Raw genomic sequence first — 18,545 nt, forward strand, 5'->3', positions numbered from 1 at the left:
CCCTGGAGGTGTTCAAGGCCAGGCTGGATGGGGTTTTGGGCAACCTGGTCTGATGGGAGATGTCCCTACCCATGGCTGTGGTTTGGAATTCGATGGTCTTTAATGTCCCTTCCAACCCAAACCATTCTATGATTCTATGAAAATTTATTGATTTTCTTTTTGTCATATTTTCTTTTTTTCTTTGAAAATAATCTCTGGAATTAATTTAAAGAAGAAGAGAGCACACAGTCTACCTCTGATTGAGAAATTCTAATTACTCTTCTGTAGTACAGTTTTTCTTCCCTTGGGATGTAACCTCAAAACTTTTTTTTTTTTTTAGTTTGATAAAACATCCAAATTAAAGAAATTATTATTTCAATCTGCAAAAAATATTTTCATTTAAAATGACAAGGAAGGAAGGAAGGAAGGAAGGAAGGAAGGAAGGAAGGAAGGAAGGAAGGAAGGAAGGAAGGAAGATCAAACTTTATATTTTTGCTTTTTCAAATCTAGCTCATGCATTGACACAGTTTAGATAAATACCTTACTTTCACTTGCACTACGCATTATAGAAAAGTCTACTTTTGTCTACAGTTAATACAACACTCCTCTCCAATCACATAGCTGGGCGCATAAGATATCAAGTGCTACAACTCAGTCAACTGATCAAATAAGTGTTCATCTGGGTTTGTCGTGGGAGTTGGGGGGGGGATGATTCATAGAAAGAAATATAGCTTTTTTCTGCTTGCTGTCTCAGAAAGTCATTTATTTTACTTACAAAGTAAAGTCACTGATATTTACAAACTTGTTTGAACACTTTTGCTTTACATGGCTTGTTTGGTTTACTTAACCTGCTCAAGCCATGACCCCCCAAACTGTCTATTGCAGAGTATGACAACTCCCAGCAGAAAAAAAGCAACTATATAGGCAGCTTCCAGCTGTATGACATTTGCTGATTGATCACAAGGTTTCTAGAAATTGAGAGCACAGCAGTTCCAACTTCCCCACAATGACTTTGGATAATTTGGTGTGAGAACAATCCTACTGGTGTCAATAAACCTCATAAAAGGAAGAGCCTTGTTTCTTTTACAAAATTAGCTGGCTCATTAACTGCAAGTACACCAGCCCAATCACATTACGAAGGTCAAACACAGAGCAGCAGACAAATCTTTAGGCGTTAGTAAATTTACAAATCTAGAGTTACCCATTATTCTTTCCCTTATAAGCCAGCATGTGCTGTCTTACTAGCAGTCTGCAATAAAACCGAATGTAAAAGTCCACACACAAAGGAAGAGAAAAAAACACACTCACAGAGAGCAGAAATAGGAAAGAGTCACAAAAGCACATCCCTATTTTTATGCTGCCCATTATCTTGAGCAAAATGAGTTGGTCAGAGAAGGTCATGCTAGCCCACCCCTGATTCCAGCAATTCATTTATAGCAATGGACAACAACCTGTGCGTAACATGAAACAGAGCACCTTATAGGCTCTTCAGTGGTGTCCAAATCTATGGACTTGCAAAAAGTGATAGTGGAGGTGATTATACTGCAGTCCAGAGAGCAAGAATAGTGGTATAGAAAGCACCGTGCCATCAAGATTATTGCCCACAAGTCAATTAAGGGTAACAATACTACGCAATTTCAGCATTTGGGATACATGAATTTTTGGGATTACCTGAAACCTTCATTAGACTGATAACAGAACAGGATGTTTACCTAGGATGCACGAGGAAACTGGAGGTTTCTTTAAAGAAATGAGAAGTGTTTATTTCATGTGAAATTACTGATTCAGAAATACCTCATTGCATGGGCTGTGTTCTGTAGCAACACATAACTCCGTGCTGCCACAAACGACTGAAAGCCAGACAGCTGAGGAATTTCCTAATTCATCAGGAACCAGTAAGAACGTAAATGTACCCATTCACATAATGGTCTCCTCTGAGATCACTTAGGGGACTTAACCAAATGAGAGACTTTGCAGATCACTTTCAACAACATAGATATTAGAGCTGTTACATTCAGGTATTCAGGGACCACTCTCAAGATGTGCTCATTTTCTGCAGATGTCCCAACCGAGACACATAACTCAGGAGAGTTTAGTTAAGGATCCAGTTGAATGATTTCCCTACTTGGCTTGCGTTAGTGCATTTGACAACAGACTCTTTGTCACGCCATTCAGGCAGTCAGACTGCAGAACATGTGTGCAAAGGTGCCCCCTTGACTTTTGACAGCGTCTACATGTTAAACCAGCCTTCAGATCACAAAAGCAATAATGATAAACAGGCAACAAAACTGAGCAAAAAGAAAGGGGAAAAAAAAAAAAAACTCCATTCAAAAGCTTCCAAAATTTTAGAAATTTGCATTCACGCAAATATACTTATGTTGAAGGAGGTTTATTATTATTATCATCAAGCAATAACTGACAACGTGGTATGTCAGCAAACACTAGCATTGCTCGAGGACTGAATATATTGACCCCATCATGAAGTTCTTCCTAGACTGAAGGAAAGCACCAGCTGCCATGTTTATATTTATCTTGTCAGGTCTGTGGGTTCTAGCCTGAGAGATACCGTATAACAATGTCTGCAAAAGTGAGGGAGCATCCACTTAAAGCTTCACCCTATTGTTTGCAGGTATAAAATGCACAGACTTCAAGAGTGACATGAAACATTACTAGCATGAAGATCTACGCCTGAAATAGTGGAAGAAAAAGAAAGTCAGAGAAAGTATCTTCCTCAATGCAGTAGGGTCTTCTTCCAGCCAGTGGGATTTGCTTTGCAAACATTACTTTGCACCCATTTTGCCTGGACAGAGAAGTAGAGAACTGGTAAATTAATTCCCGTATCCCTGCTGCTGTAATCTTAAGATAGGTGGCCAGTCTCTCACCATTTTAGGGAGGTGGGAAGGTTACAGACGCACTGACAGAAGGTTGGTTCCAAAATTGTCCAACACCAGAAGAAATGTGCCTTTTCTAAATGTATAAAATGTTCCAAATTTATGAGAGAAGAAGTTCCAAATTTATGAAGAACAATGTGGGTCTTTGTGGCTTTGAGAAATGTGATGGAGCTGCAAGCAGTGAAATTTGAATTAGGACAGTTTAGATGAGGGATGTATATCTTGCACCTTATTTTGGCATAATTAGTAAGGTTCCATACAGAGGCAGGAGAGAAAAAGAGCTCTTCTCAATGAAAACAAACAAACAAACAAACAAAAACAAACAAAAAACCAACAGTATTTTCTTTTGCCACAGTCAAAACCAATGCAATGACTGTATTGTTCAGGTCATCTTTGTTCTCTGTTACAACACAAACAGGAGCCTACAGAGGTGAATAAATAAGCCCATGCCTTCATCAGGTACTAATACAAATACTGGTAACTGTGTTATTGACACATACTTCAGAGGAAATGGAAATTTAAGGATTCTCCCTAACACCAATAATAAACCTATTTCATGGAACTATGTCTATTTATCCTAGCATGGCCAGGGGACAGGCATGCACACGTACAATAATGACATTCATTAAGAAACACTGGGAATGTTCCAGCTGTTGAGGCACTTGTAGTTCATTTGAGTGGCCATCTGTGAGCATGGAAAGGAGTTTCTGTTGCTCTAGCAGTCACCCCCAATGTAATTTACTTCTCACAGTGCCAAGTCCTTAATCTTTGCCTTGGATTCTTTGGCTGAAGAACCCATTTTTTACCATGAGAATAAACTTTAGCAGAGGAGACAACCCAACTCCACTGTCAGCTTTTTGATACTCCTCAAGTTTTTTCCTCACCATCCTGTGAAGATCGAAGATCATTTGTGCTTCCGATCCCCTAAGTCTCTCCTGAAGTACCCCCAAAAATTGTTTGTAGGCTTCCATTTCAGATTTTTTGTTCCCTCTTTGGGGGTCCTTTTTTGAGTCCCCCAAAGAAGCTGAAAAGGGTTGGTGAGCTTTTGCATAAGCATTTCAGTCCTGTGTAAACAAAGAAAGAAAAAAAAAGCTGGACTGAGACTGGGATAGAAAGCGGATGAGATGGAGTTTGGCTAAGGGAGAAGGAGATGTCCCGTTCCCCGTATTTGTGATGAAGCTTCACAGGGATGTTTTTGCTGAGAGCTCCTGTAAATATGTGTTGAAAAGACTTCTGTTAATTCAAAGGAAACCTATACCACTACCTTGTTTTGGGTTTGAGGCTTGGGCTCGCTGACATTATAATGTTTCATTAAATATTCTTATCAAAAAGATGCCATGATTAGGAACATAGGCATTTGCACAAACCAAAAAATAACAGACTTGCTGCCCTGGCTCTGCATTTCCCCTCATCTATTTTCCTCTCTGCCTGACAGAAATTGCTTTCTACTCTGGGGAGTGTTATGCACATTCCCATTAAGGAAATGGCCCACACAGGAGCAAAACTTCTTTTAGGTTTTTATAAGAAGTACGTGTTATTCTTCCTGTGCTATGCACAGATCAGACAAGCTCTTCCCATTAATTCTCCCCAGCTCAGGTTGAACAAGAGTGATTTGCTCTACAGCCCTGTCTGTGTCTTAACAAGTGATGCACCTCAGATTTCCTGGATACATATTTCTTTTGTGTCTTCTGAATGAACGTAAACACAACTTTCACTTCATGCATGTAAGAGGAATGCATTAAAAAAATAAAGCAAGTGTCAAAAGAACTGTCCCTTATCCTCACTGCTGCTGAATGTTCACTGCGAGGTTTCAACTCCCTTTACCATCTGAGTCTTAGTCTCACTTATTTTTATGTAATACGAATGTTCAAAGATAACAGTGGGACCTTACAGCAATTGGTTGGGAAAATACCTTGACTAGCTTCCACAGTGAAAAGATACTGAAGAAGCTACACAAAGAAATATGTGAAGAAGAAAAAACAGTCATGGTGGCTTAAAACCAAAACTCCCTACTTTATCTAACTTTCACAGGCAAGATAATGCTGGGACCACTCCTACGCATGCACAATGTCTTGAAATAATAAATACTGCTTTAAGAAAATGGTTTACAAGGATAGAATCATAAAATCATAGAAACACAGGGTTGGAAAGGACCTACAAGACCATCTAGTCCAACCATCCTCCTATCACCAATACTACCCACTCAGCTACTAAATCATATCTCGTATCACCTCATCCAGGCGCTTCTTGAATACCATGAGGGACTCCAGCACCTCCCTGGGCAGGCCGTTCCAGTGCCTGACCACTCTTTGAGAGAAAAACTTTTTCCTGATATCTAATCTAAATCTCCCCAGGTGCAACTTGTGGCCATTTCCTCGAGTCCTATCATTAGTTATCTGAGAGAAGAGGCCGACCCTCTCCTCATCACAATCTCCCTTCAGGAAGTTGTAGAGTGCAACGAGGTCACCCCTGAGCCTCCTCTCCTCCAGACTAAATAACCCCAGCTACTTCAGCCACTCCTCATAAGACTTGTGCTCCAGGCCCTTCACCAGCTTCGTAGCCCTTCTCTGGACACGTTCCAGGGCCTCGATGTCCTTCTTGTAGCGAGGGGCCCAAAACTGAACACCTACTCGAGGTGCGGCCTCACCAGAGCTGAGTACAGGGGGATGATTACCTCCCTGCTCCTGCTGGCTACACTATTTCTAATACAGGCCAGGATGCTGTTGGCCTTCTTGGCCACCTGGGCACACTGCCAGCTCATGTTCAGGCGAGCATCAATCAACACTCCCAGGTCCCTTTCCTCTTCAGTGTCTTCTAGCCACTCTGCCCCGAGCCTATAGCGCTGCATGAGGTTATTGTGGCCAAAGTGCAGGACCCGGCACTTGGCCTTATTGAACCTCATCCCATTCACCTCAGCCCAGCAATCCCTCTGAAGGCCCATCCTACCCTCAGGCAGATCAACGCTACCTCCCAACTTGGTGTTGTCTGCAAACTTACTGAGGGTACACTCAATCCCCTCATCCAGGTCATCAATAAAGATATTAAACAAGATAAGCCCCAGTACTGTCCCCTGGGGGAAACCACTTGTAACTGAATGCCAGCTAGACTTAACTCCATTAACCACCACCTGCTGGGCACGGCCCTCCAGCCAGTTCTTTACCCAGCGAAAAGTATACCTGTCCAGGCCACAGGCAGCCAGTTTATCCAGCAGAATACTGTGGGAGACCATGTCAAAGGCTTTGCAGAAGTCTAACTAGACTACATTAACCACACAGTCATAGTCACTACATCACAGTCACAGTCATAGAATCATAGGATCTTGAAGCTAACTGATGTAGGTTGTCAAGTCCCTCAAGGCATTAACATCTGAAGTACTTTCTGGAGATGAATCAGGCTCCAAAGTTATACATGTACAAAAAACGAGCTGTTCAACAAGCATTAAAAATAAAAAATGTAATAAAGAATTGGTTTGGGATATTATCTTGATTTTGTTCTGCACTTGTGAACCGGTGTGGTGTTTCTCAGTGGAATGCAGCCAGCTCATCTGAAGTGTGAAAGGAGGTATCTGATGCTAATGGGAACTTGTAAAGGTATGAGCATGGCAAAGAAATCCAGAGTGATTAATAAACAGCAGAGAAGATTTTCTTTTATGATTTACATATAGCTGCCTTAGGATTTGATCCAGCTCCCATGAGCTCTGGTAAGAACTCCACTTCTAGGAGAAGGTAAAAGCACTGTAGGTTAGCAATATCCTCACAAATCTTGCTTCTCTGGTGTTTAGGTCCCTCATCATGACTTTAGGACTCTTAGCTTTCAAATTCGGAACTGGAAATTGCTTCTGATGCACTGCACAGTATCATCATACATACAAAACAACAAAAAAAGAGAGGCACAGAAAAATAGCCGATCATCCTTAGCTGTATCAGAAGCTGCAACAGGGAAAGGAAAGGGTCAGAGGGAATTTAAAAGGAGTAGATCTACATTTTATCCCTCATTCAAAAGATTGGTGGTGGTCAGTGATGGGCTGTTGTTGAAGATAACACTAGGGCGTTCTCTCATCTCCATTCCCGTGATTTCTCCACAATGTTCTCTGCCACTGGTAGCTAGAGAGCAAGAGGAGGTCAGCTAATGGCCAGAAGCTTCAGACTATGCATGTGTATACATCATAATGTTAGAGTACTGCTAGAGTACTGTAGATTTAATCGGGTACATTAATCAGGATAGAAATTTCTATTTAGGAGAAGCAAGCTGTTTAATTTTCTTCACCACCATCAATAATCATAACAGTAACTGCTACTACTATTGTTGTTTTCTAATTACAATTCCAGGTAGAAAGGAAGAATTGAATCCCTTTCTAGTTAATACTACATCTCTTCAGCTTCCTTGTTACAGTCAAAAATGAATGAATTAATTTCACTGCAAAATCTATTTTATGCTAAGTATATCAGCTAACTATCCCGAATATGAGAACCCTATTGCACAGAGCAGCGTGTCAGATCAAAACGTCACTGGGTATACAAAATGCACAAAACACAGGACAAATAAGCACAGCATCAATAAAAAGTTTCTTGTGAGGGGACACAACATCACTCTGGAGTGGTATAGGAGGGAAACAAAGCCCGTATCTTAACAGTGATACCTACCTATTGTGTCTCCTTGCTCATGCACCATGGAGGCCAGGTCTTTAATGATCTGGTTCACATCCAACATGTCACTCTGAAAAGACAGGAAGTCAAACATTAATGAATGGGCAATATCCAAGCGTAAAAGAAACGTCCAGCAGTCAAGCGTGGCAAAGAAAAACAAAACGAAAAAAAAGATAAAGACAAGGAAAAACTTGTCTGTGTAGAATTAAAAGAAAAATCTACAGTGCTCCCATAGTAAATCCAAAAAGCCTTTGAACAAAGCCATGTTTTCCTGGATCTATGTCAGCCAGTTGTCTTGAACTTTTTATAAGAAACACGCAGAATGATCAGATTATACGGTTGCTTTTCAGAATTGTGGAGTACTAAGAGTGAAAAAGTAACAATAAAAACAACTGTACTACACCCGTCTCTTTCTAAAAAAGATATTTTTGGTGCAAGCCATTCATCCTGGAGTGCAGATTCTTACAAAGAAGAAGCTCATTTTCAGTATAGCATTGATCTGGTAAAACACTATTTGTAAATTGATGGAGATCTGATCAAAAACTCACTGAATTTGAAATCTCCTTATTGTTACAACAGTTTAGAAATCAAAAAGTCGGGACCAGTTTGATGAATGGATTTATTTATACCTCTAGAAATGTAAAAAATGGGTTACTAAATTCAACACAGAATTTTCCTAGTTCCAACACAGCAAACCCCAGCGAGTTTGTTTCCCTAGTATCAGAACATTTACCATATATAAGACCAAATGTGAGCATATGTTGACTTCTTATGATACTAGCTTTTATAAAAACAATTAACCTAGCAATAATAGACATAATAATGTAGATGCTGCTAAATGCACTACCAGTAAGGCAACATTAACATAGCAGGAAAAAAAAAAAAAAGCATTCAAGCAAGACGCATTTTATTTAGCTGTTCAAATCACAGAATCAGAGAAACACTGAGGTTGGCAAGAACTTCTAGAAATCAGTACATCCAGCAAACGTGCTCAGAGCAGTCAATTAAATCCGGTTGCTCAGGGCTATGTCCCCTGTATTTTGCATATCTCCATGAACATCCAGACTGTCTGGGCAACGTCTGCGTTGTACTGGGGAGCCCAGCACTGGACCCAGCACTCCAGATGTCTCACCAGTGCTCAGCAGAGGGGAAGGAGCACCTCTTCTAACCTGCTGGCAATGATCCTGGGCTTAATGCAGCCCAGGATTCTGTTGGCCTTCTTTGCTGCAACAGTGCATTGCTGGATCAAAGTCAGCTTGCTGCCCACCAGGACTTCCAGATCCTTCTCTGAAAAGTTGCTTTCCTTATTGTGTCAGTCCCCAGTCTGTACTGGTGCCTGGAGTCGCTCCTCCCTATGGGCAGGACTTGCCATCTCCAGTTTCTGTACCTCGTGGTGTTTTTGTCAGAGAACATTTCTCCAGGTTGTCGAGGGTGTTCTGAATTCCTGCAAAACCACCTGGTATTGAAAAGCTCTGCCCTAAAGTCAAGATAAGCAATAACCACTGCTCTCTACTCGCAAACCAAGACAATCATCTCATGGTGGAAGGCTATCAGGTTAGTTAGCTACATTTTCTTTCTTCCAGTCCTTGGGAACATCCCCTGGTTGCTATCCTTCAAAGACAATGAAGAGTGGCAATGACATTGGTAAGCTCCTTCAGTGCTTATAATTGCATCCAGTCAGGTCCCATGGACTTTGGTAGGTCCAGTTTGTATAAATGCTCCCTGGCCCGACATTCTACCACGAATATTCCTTGCTCCAGAATTTCCGTCCAGTCTCAACCCAGGGACCATTGAAGACCATTCTTACCAGTAAAGAGGAAGCTGAAAAAGCCATTAACTTGTCCTTCTCTGTGTCCTTTGTCATCAGGTCGCATGCCCTCTTGGTCTGTCTTTCCCCCATTTTCTTCCACCCTCTCACACCCCACCACCACTCCCCAACACTTTAAACTCTTTATTGGCAGATTGCAATCAAATCTGACAGAGTAGTACAAGCATATTAAGTGTCTAAAATATTCATGGAAAAAGGAGAGAATTGGGTTTGAAGGAAACTTGCCTGTTAGACACCAGAGAATCCAAAATAGAGAACCAATCTCTATTAGAGTGCACCAATCCTAGAAATATCTCACAAGTTGATGGATAAAAAAAATAATAATAATAATAAAAACATCCAAACAACACATACAAAGGCAAAGCACACCAGACTTCTTTAGTTCCTTCACAGAACCAACTTGCTGGATAAATCAAGGACTACAAAATCAAAATATACACAAGCTCAACAAAGGCAGCACCATTAAAACTCCACAACAGAGAGGCATCAAGACATGCCTACCACAAGATCTAAGACCAAGATGCTTTCTGAAACACTGAAAGTATTTCTGAAAAATCTGCTTCTCCCAACACTAGAATAACAGAATATCCTGAGTTGGAAAGGATCTACAAGGATCATCGAGTCCAACCCCTGTCTCCACAAAGGACCACCTACAAATCAGACCTTATGTCTGAGAGCATTGTCCCAACACTTTTTGAACTCCATCAGGCTCGGTGCTGTGACCACTGCCCTGGGGAGGCTGCTCCAGTGCCCAAAATGCTAATTACACAGTAATTCATTTATCTGCTTGGGTCCTGTTGCAACTCTAGTCCATCATGCCAAAAAGTCAGATTGTTTCCATCCCACTCTAAAAGACCTAAGAATCCTTACGGATAAATTTAGAAAACGGCGCAAAATGAATACACATCCTTCTGAAGTTTGTTGTGAGAATGTAAGTGGCATAACATTTAATCATAAAATGCAATGGAATCACATTCATTTGCAATAAAGTCTGTGAGTAGCATTGTGAATTCCTGAATACACCAAATTGTTGAATATTTGAAGAAGTAGGAGAAACAAAAGATATTAAAAACTGAAAAATCATAATAAAACAAATCATAAAGAAAACAAAAACAAAAACAAAAACCAACAAAACCCTCAAACAAAGACTGGGTAATGCATCACAAAATGCACTTCATTGATTCACTTGTCAAACATAGTGAAGTTTTAATTATGTATGGTATTATTCATAGCTTGTAAATACTGCAGAATATTTTGTAAAGCAATGATGTTTAAGTAACTTGGATTGCACTTGAGCACTGTGGTCATAAATCATTGCCAGGAAACGAGGAGAAATTAGTTATGATTTTTTGGGTGGGGGAATTGTTTGGTTTCTTATAAAAATATTTGAGAGGAGAAAGCTAAAGTTTATTAAAATGTGAAGAATCGAGAATTAACTTTAATGTGTTGTTCTGCTCTCATTTAACTGCTTAGTAAAAGATGGCTAAGGAAAAATTAACCAAACAAAAATAATACTAGAAAAAAACACAGAGTGCTCATTCGTCTCTCTTGGCTAAATTGCCACTGACATCAGTCTTTGGTTTCTGTTACAAGCAACATAAACAAAATTCTTTCCACCCTTCAGTTAGTCTGTTTTGTTCTGCTCTGCTTCTTTTAAACACTTTAAATGAACGCAGCCTAAAACCCATGAACTTTTATTTGCATACACATTTGGTTAGATGGAGGCTATGGCAATATATTGAACTGTGCCCCCACTCAGTGTTTCCATTGGAACAAACCATGCAGGCAATTTGGTCTAAGAAAGATCTGATGATATACTGACTCCCCACAGGGTCTACCTCAGCTAATTTAACTGCAAGGAGCTGGGCTGTCTGCCTGCTGATCCTGGGATATTATGAGAGGAAAGGTAAGAAGAAAGGAAATTCAATACTGTATATGAACTGTGCTGTTTCAGATTTGTCATTTTTATTCAGGTACTTGAGATGAACCAGCCATCTGCTGCTGCAGTGTATAGATCCCTTTCAAAACATTGTAACAATGCTTAAAATTATTGTTCAGTAAATATGCATTAGTTAAAACCAGCCCTTGAGTTGTTAGGAAGGAAGAAATGTGACTACTGTATTTAAGAAAAAACAAACAGGGGTGGTTGTAAAGCACAGAGTACAAAGCAATCTGACCCGAAGCAAGGAATCTGTTGAATAATTTAACCTGGCAATGTGAAGTTTCCAAGCACCTGATATATGTAAGCATAACAAAAGAAAAAAAAATAGAAGAAAAGAATAGCTAGAAATAAAGAGCTTCTATAATGTCATATACCTTGCAGCTATGTTCCCATTCCTTCTTGCCAGGTTAACTCTATCATGAAGTTCCTCTGAACTTGCCAGGCATCAGAGTTTGTTTGTAAAAATCAAATTGCGTTAGTTTCCCAAGTTTGCACACGATATGCAGAATTCAGAGTGAAATAGAGCTCCTCGTAAATCCCTTTGACTCCACCAAAACTGGAGTACAACAGCCAGCTACTGTTCCAAAAATGTGTCCTCCCTACCAGCTAACAAGGCTAGAGCTTCTGTTTTTTAATCAACACCAGCCTTTCATGTTTGGTAACAATTCACACCCTGTATTCAGCAGCAAGAGACAGTAAGGTGTTCATCTAAATCTTTTTTTTAATTATTATTATTATTTTTTTTTTCCAAAGGAGATATCCATTGTACAGATTAGTATACTGGATTTTATTTGGCCCATGTCGGAGTGAAACAGAGTAAGACAAGTCATTAGTGCAGTTAGAGTTGGTAAAAAGAAATATCAAGAGCTAAAGATGACCAAAAAAGCAGAGAAGTGCCAAATAACAAGACATGCGGATGAGAAAACCAGAGAATTATAAGAGTTTGGGACCCTAAAGAACTGGAGGATTAACTCAAGCCCGAGAAAATTTCTTTCAAAACTTCCTAACAGCAAGTACTTGGCTAAAATGAAAGGATTGTTTGAGTAATTTCACCTGACTTGGTAAGTGAATAATGTCACTGCAAAGTACTCCGAAATTTGGAAAATTTCTGAAATTCCAACTCTTGCGCAGAAACTTTTGGAAATACGAGTTTGCAGATAAATTTACATTTCCCATTTTTTACTTTAGCAAGACCACAATTTCTACATTTTAAAAAATGAATCTTGGGAACAAGTTGGGTCGTAAAACTCAGACATTGTTCCCAAGATGGGAACAACCTAATCATAAATCCCAGCAGCCCATTTCCCCACCGAATGCACATTACCGAGATATTCAACACGACAGCAAATAAGTAAATCTGCCCCTACTTCCACTCTTGCAGCTAATGGGATGAAGATTTACTGACACTGAAAACTTTGAACACGGCCCTGACCTTAATCGTATTCTGAGGACACTTCTGTATTCCAGCCATGAGAACGACACTAAATAAACCAGAGAGGGGAAACATGCTCTCCGCAGAAGGATACAAAAAGAGCATGTGTTGTCAATATTTTCTCTCTCACACTTTGCCAGATTACAGAATCCTTTATCAGTGTCAGCTTGGGTCCGCAAGGGAAGAGTCACACGTGCTTCTAAGGATGTTTGCCTTAGGTCTGTGTAAAAAATGGGATCAGAAATATCAGTGGTCTATTCTATTTAGCACGTGTGCATAGGTGTGTGCTCACAAACCATCCATCCATCTTTTACAGGAGTACAAATTAACATCTAAATTAATTGCTGGCTCAATATTTAGGTGGTACTGAATTTTGCTAGTGAGGTCCGATTCTTCCTCACCAACCGCTCTGCAACAAGCAGCCAGGAGGGCTATAAAATAAATCTGAAGGAGATTCTGAAAGAAGCAATATAATGTTCATGTGTGCATTTCTGGCTTGCAAAAGCTGCCAAAAACAAAACAAAAACCCCTAGTGCTTGTCATCCTTGGAAAGAGGAAAGGGAAGGGAAGGGAAGGGAAGGGAAGGGAAGGGAAGGGAAGGGAAGGGAAGGGAAGGGAAGGGAAGGGAAGGGAAGGGAAGGGAAGGGAAGGGAAGGGAAGGGAAGGGAAGGGAAGGGAAGGGAAGGGAAGGGAAGGGAAGGGAAGGGAAGGGAAGGGAAGGGAAGGGAAGGGAAGGGAAGGGAAGGGAAGGGAAGGGAAGGGAAGGGAAGGGAAGGGAAGGGAAGGGAAGGGAAGGGAAGGGAAGGGAAGGGAAGGGAAGGGAAGGGAAGGGAAATACAAAAACCCAACACTTCGTAGGGTCTGGCATGTTCTACCAACAAGATGCTGAGATGCTCCGCATATATTTTCCCATCTGTGGGACGTCTCTTATCCTGTGTTCCAGCATGTGTGAATCACAGACCCAAACTACACAGCAAGTCTAATCAAAGCATCTATCCCCATTCTCTTCATAGAGTTAGGGGAAAGAAGGGAAAGGGAAAAGCTCATATAAAAAGTCAGCAAGCTTCTCTGATGCTAGATGGGCAAAAACTAAATCTTGCTGCAAAAACCTTTCAACAAATATTTTTCTCTTGTCTATGGCTGGGGAGAAAAAAAATGACATTCTATAAATCAAACTGATTCAGCCTAAGCAACAACAGACCAACAGAAAATTGTTTTGAGGGCAGAAGCTATCCAGAACAGCAATTACATACTGAGTTAGATCTCCTCTGGGACTGCACAACAGCCAGCGTGGGGAGTTTCGCTTTCCCTCTTGCTCACTTGTGTGTGCTTCCTCTCTGTTTTGTTGTCTTAGAAGTTGGTGTCATCTTGGGAAGTGTAACACTGCACCACATAATTAAAATAGTTGTGTGTAGCTTCAGCATGCTAATCCTACATCTTCCTGGGGACAGCGGGCTCAAGAAATGTGGCATTAACAGTCTTCCTGTCCACCAAAAGCCAAATGGTGAGGCTGTGGAAAGTGATCTGCCTTGAGTTCATTATGCAGAGGTGAAGCCATTGCAGAGAGAACCTCAGCAGGGATGAACAGAGCTCCTGGAACCAGCCAGCTAGCAATATTATTCCTTGTGCCCTGAGAAATGACCCAATGGTATGTTCAACCTACCATACCAAGTACAAACGTTAGAGCAAATGTCTCTATAGTGAAGGGGATAAGGCTGGTGTGTGGGAAGACCAAATGGCTGCGTATTAGAAGAAGAGGCAGGAACAACTTATTGCAGGACTGGTAAGAGCAGGAAAGGTATTTAAACGTATTTACTGCAGCTCACTTACCCTTGTCCATCCTAGTGGACATCTTACACATCAGACACAGATGTGGTCACTATTTATTTTAATGATGTGCTTGAAGGAATTGGACATAAGACCTCCAACTCACCTTCTCTACCACCCCTAGCGTGTCTTCCCACCAGCAGCAATCTGAGCAAGAGCTGGTATGACAGGCAGTTCCCCTGGAAAGCTCCTCTCCTCTTAGCCATCTAGCCATATTTGAAGACGTCTCGACAGCCTGCGTTAATAGTAGGTCTCCTTATCTGCAATACTACCTAAAATGTGTGAAAGGCAGCATGCAGGAACAACAGCACGTAACTGTGAGTATTTTGTTAATATCTTTTAGCCACCTTTTACACTACACCCTTTCTCTGAAGCATCACAACTGCGTATTCGGATCGGATTACCTGCAAACATGAATTGCTCTCCCTATTCCCCACATATTCTATATCCCTCAGTATCCCTTTAGAGGGATCACAAACTGTTTAGGGCAGATATTTTCTTTCACGAGTACTTTATCAATTCTGAGTCCATGCTGAAGGTCAGAACTGGATTGGTGTCTCAGGGAAATATAATAATACAGATGAGAGGAAGAGATACTTTGCCCTTTCAAAACCCTTTAGATCTGGAAATGTGAGATGACTTAATGGAGGACCTCGTCAATATTTCTGTTTTTAAACAGATACCCTCACTTTATATTCAGGAAGCTGAAGTGTACAATGAAGTAGCAAAGATCATGTCAAAAGTTCTTCTTAGTAACCATGGTTTTGAACTCCAAATTAATTTACATCCAAAATTTCATTGAAATGCAGCAATTATTAATACAGCAGTATGTGACTACATATATGCATGCACACAGGTGAGCATTCACACAGCCACACATACACCTGTATCCTTGTATACTCAACCACAAACCCACCCACAAGTATAAACAGTAACTATATAAAGAAATGCACTCATAATTTTAAGATCTAGCTTGCCCCCAACGTGCACCAGGTGTTAATTGAGCATTTGAGGCTTAGCAGATTGCAGAGATAGAAACAGCCTATTTCTGTCTACAGTAGCACAAAACAGAACCTAAATCTCACACTTTTTTTTCCTCGCTAATCACTCTGGTGCAAGATAAGCAGGAACACTGATATGTTCTGATAACAGGCAGGCAAACAAACAAAAAATATTGGTTTGCCTTGCTTAGTTTTGACAACAAAAGTTGTATCAATACCATTTTATCTTAAAGATAATGGAATGATAATTTGATATTTGAAATAGCCTGACAAGGGGTAATAGCTTTAAACTAAAAGAGGGTAGATATTATATTAGGTATTCAGAAGAAATTGTTTACGCAGAGGGTGGTGAGGCACTGGCACAGGCTGCCCAGAGAAGCTGTGGATGCCCCATCCCTGGAAGTGCCCAAGGTCAGGCTGGATGGGGCTTTGGGCAACCTGGTCTGGTGGGAGGTGTCCCTGCCGGTGGCAGGTGGGTTGGAACTAGATGATCTTTGAGGTCCCTTCCAACCCAAACCATTCTACGATTCTGTGATTCTATGGTTCTGTTTCGATTACATAAGGTGGGGCATGGGCAGTAATGTCTCTCATCGGAAAACCAAGAGGTATCATTTGTGTGGGGAGCAAAGTAATTATACAACAAAGTCAGAGTGAAGAGCAAAAATCATCTGTGATGGAGAAGAGCATGTGCGTTTCCATATTTTGCAGTGCATTGCCCTTCCTTCAGCCCCACCTCTCCGCTCTTCCCCTAGAAACTCATGAAGCCCCTGACAGCTAGTTATCCGTACCTGGTGAAAGCTGAAGGGTGATCCACACACCACGTAAATGAAAAGGGAAATGATTTCATTGCTTTCCCAAGTATGAGGGAGAACGACAGCTCTGCTCTCCAGAAGGGAGAATGCCACAAATTTATTTCCATTTGCTCACTGTCTGCTGTCACTGCATTTTGTTAACACAGCTGATGCAAATCTCTGGGATACTATAATGCATATTTGGAAGCAGTAACACCAAAAATGCTATAGACTGTAACACCATAGACTATAGACAGTAACACCAAAAATGCAATAGTCTGGTCACACCTAACACTTTTGTTTACATTTCTTAGTCTTCATTTGGACAATGTTACAGAACAAAGTATTTGCACCCAAATGACAAATCCAACCTCCTGCTCTCCCACAAACAAGTTTCTAGCTACCCTGCCACTACGGAAAGATCAATATTGCTGTGTTTCCAACAAACCATTGAATTGTATATGAAAGAGGCTGGCAGGGTAGAAACGCTGCTTCTGTTTCCTGCTATGCCACAAAAATTCCCTGTGGGATTTTTGGGCAGCTCATCTGTCTCACCTTCCTGGGAGTTGAATTAAGGAATCCATTCTGAGGCTGAATTCATTTATGTCTACGGGGTAATCAGGTTGTGCTATAATAAATGAATAAAAGACCCAAAAAGAATAGATTCAAATAAAGATAATGAAATGCCTGACATTGTGGCATTCATATTCTGGAAATAGAAATGCTCAGTGAAGAAGAAAGGTTCTCCCAACAGTGCATATCCATTAGAAATTAGAATACAAGTTACAGCTTCAGGGTTTGTGAAATTTGCTGGTCTGACACCCTGAGAGCAAAAATGAAATAAAACACAAAATGTAAAAAAAAAAAAAAAAAAATAGAAAAGCCACACCAACTGGAGTAGAAATGTCCATCCACAATTATTGACCGTCTTGCCTGAGAAAAGGCTTTTATGAGCAAGAGGTCACTCATTCCTTTGCAAGAGCTGGACAATAAACACACTGATTAGATGCAATTGCCATGGACTGGTTCATGATGTGGATACCTGCCCACCAGGAACTATTAGTCTGTATTATACAGTTATTTTATATGAGCTTCCAAACCACTCCAGTAAGCCATTGGGTCTCTTCAACAACAAACTGCAAGAAGGGAGATATATAGCTTCATACAGCAATCTATGATTTATTTTTTACAATAGGAATGCTTGTTGGGGACACAGTTTTTTTGTTTTTTTTTAAAAAAAAAAGTAGTTTTAGTACTTACAGCTACACTATTTTTGCAACTGTTCAGAAGGTCTCCCAAGTACTACGTTAACAGAGATATGGAAATCCATAACCAAACTCCAAACTCAGTATCTTACACACTGACTTTTCCTTTAGCATCTCCTACTTTCTGCCCTGGGCTGCAGTATATAAACTAATACGAGTAGTGAGGGAAGTTGCTGTAATCTATCACACTGACTGATACCAGCCCCAGGAAAGGTAGTTTATTGCAGGCGGTATGTTATCGTTAAAAATAGAAACAGTGCAAAGATTATGACAAAAACTTCAACTCTTTCTACACTTTGTTTGCAGCACTATTAATTCTTCACTCTGGATTTATTTTCATGAGGGTCATTTAACCAGAAACATACAATGGAGAAATTCATTTTCCTTTTAGGAGTGTTCTGGGAAACCAAGCAATTAGAGCAATCTTAAGCTGTCATGTATTATCAATTGCCACTCAATTATTTTCCTTAAATAAAATACTGATTGCAGAGTCTGATCTGCAGCTATCAACTTCTGCATTCAGCAGCCCTCATTCATTTAGGTGCGGTATTTATTCTTGAAAAAAAAAAAAATCTAACTTTAACTGAAGGGGAAAAGACAAAGGAACAAGGGAGAGGGGGAGAGGGGAAGACTGCCAACACAAGCATCTCTTCATGATTCTTTGCTATACTGCCAATACTCAGTTTGGAAATAGCTGGAACTACTGAACTCTATACAGAATCTGGAGATAATTCATTTCTTATTACGGGTGGTGTCCATGGTTTTGATGCTGGGAGGACATAATCTTTTAAAGATGTCGCTGAAGGCTGGAAGTGCTTGTCCTCTGTCTCCAGGAGACAGGAGGGGTACAACCAAACGATGTGGTATGGCAGTTCAGATCTACAAGGGCAGCGGGTAGCACCAGCTCCCTGAGTCATAGAATCACAGAATATCCTGAGCTGCA

The 18,545-nt window shown here is 40.6% G+C and overlaps 1 protein-coding gene across 7 annotated transcripts in view; it reads right to left on the reverse strand.

The window, feature by feature from the left end:
* TSNARE1 (t-SNARE domain containing 1) overlaps window positions 1–18,545 on the reverse strand; it is a 462,920-nt gene that overhangs the window by 175,878 nt on the left and 268,497 nt on the right. For all 7 annotated transcript variants that reach the window (XM_066990792.1, XM_066990788.1, XM_066990790.1 and 4 more), the window contains one exon: window positions 7,514–7,586. In XM_066990792.1, coding sequence (XP_066846893.1) covers window positions 7,514–7,586 — 73 coding nt within the window. The remainder of the gene's footprint in view (window positions 1–7,513; window positions 7,587–18,545) is intronic.

This window comes from Anser cygnoides, chromosome 2 (assembly GCF_040182565.1).
Source record: "Anser cygnoides isolate HZ-2024a breed goose chromosome 2, Taihu_goose_T2T_genome, whole genome shotgun sequence".
Taxonomy (NCBI): Eukaryota; Metazoa; Chordata; class Aves; order Anseriformes; family Anatidae; genus Anser; species Anser cygnoides.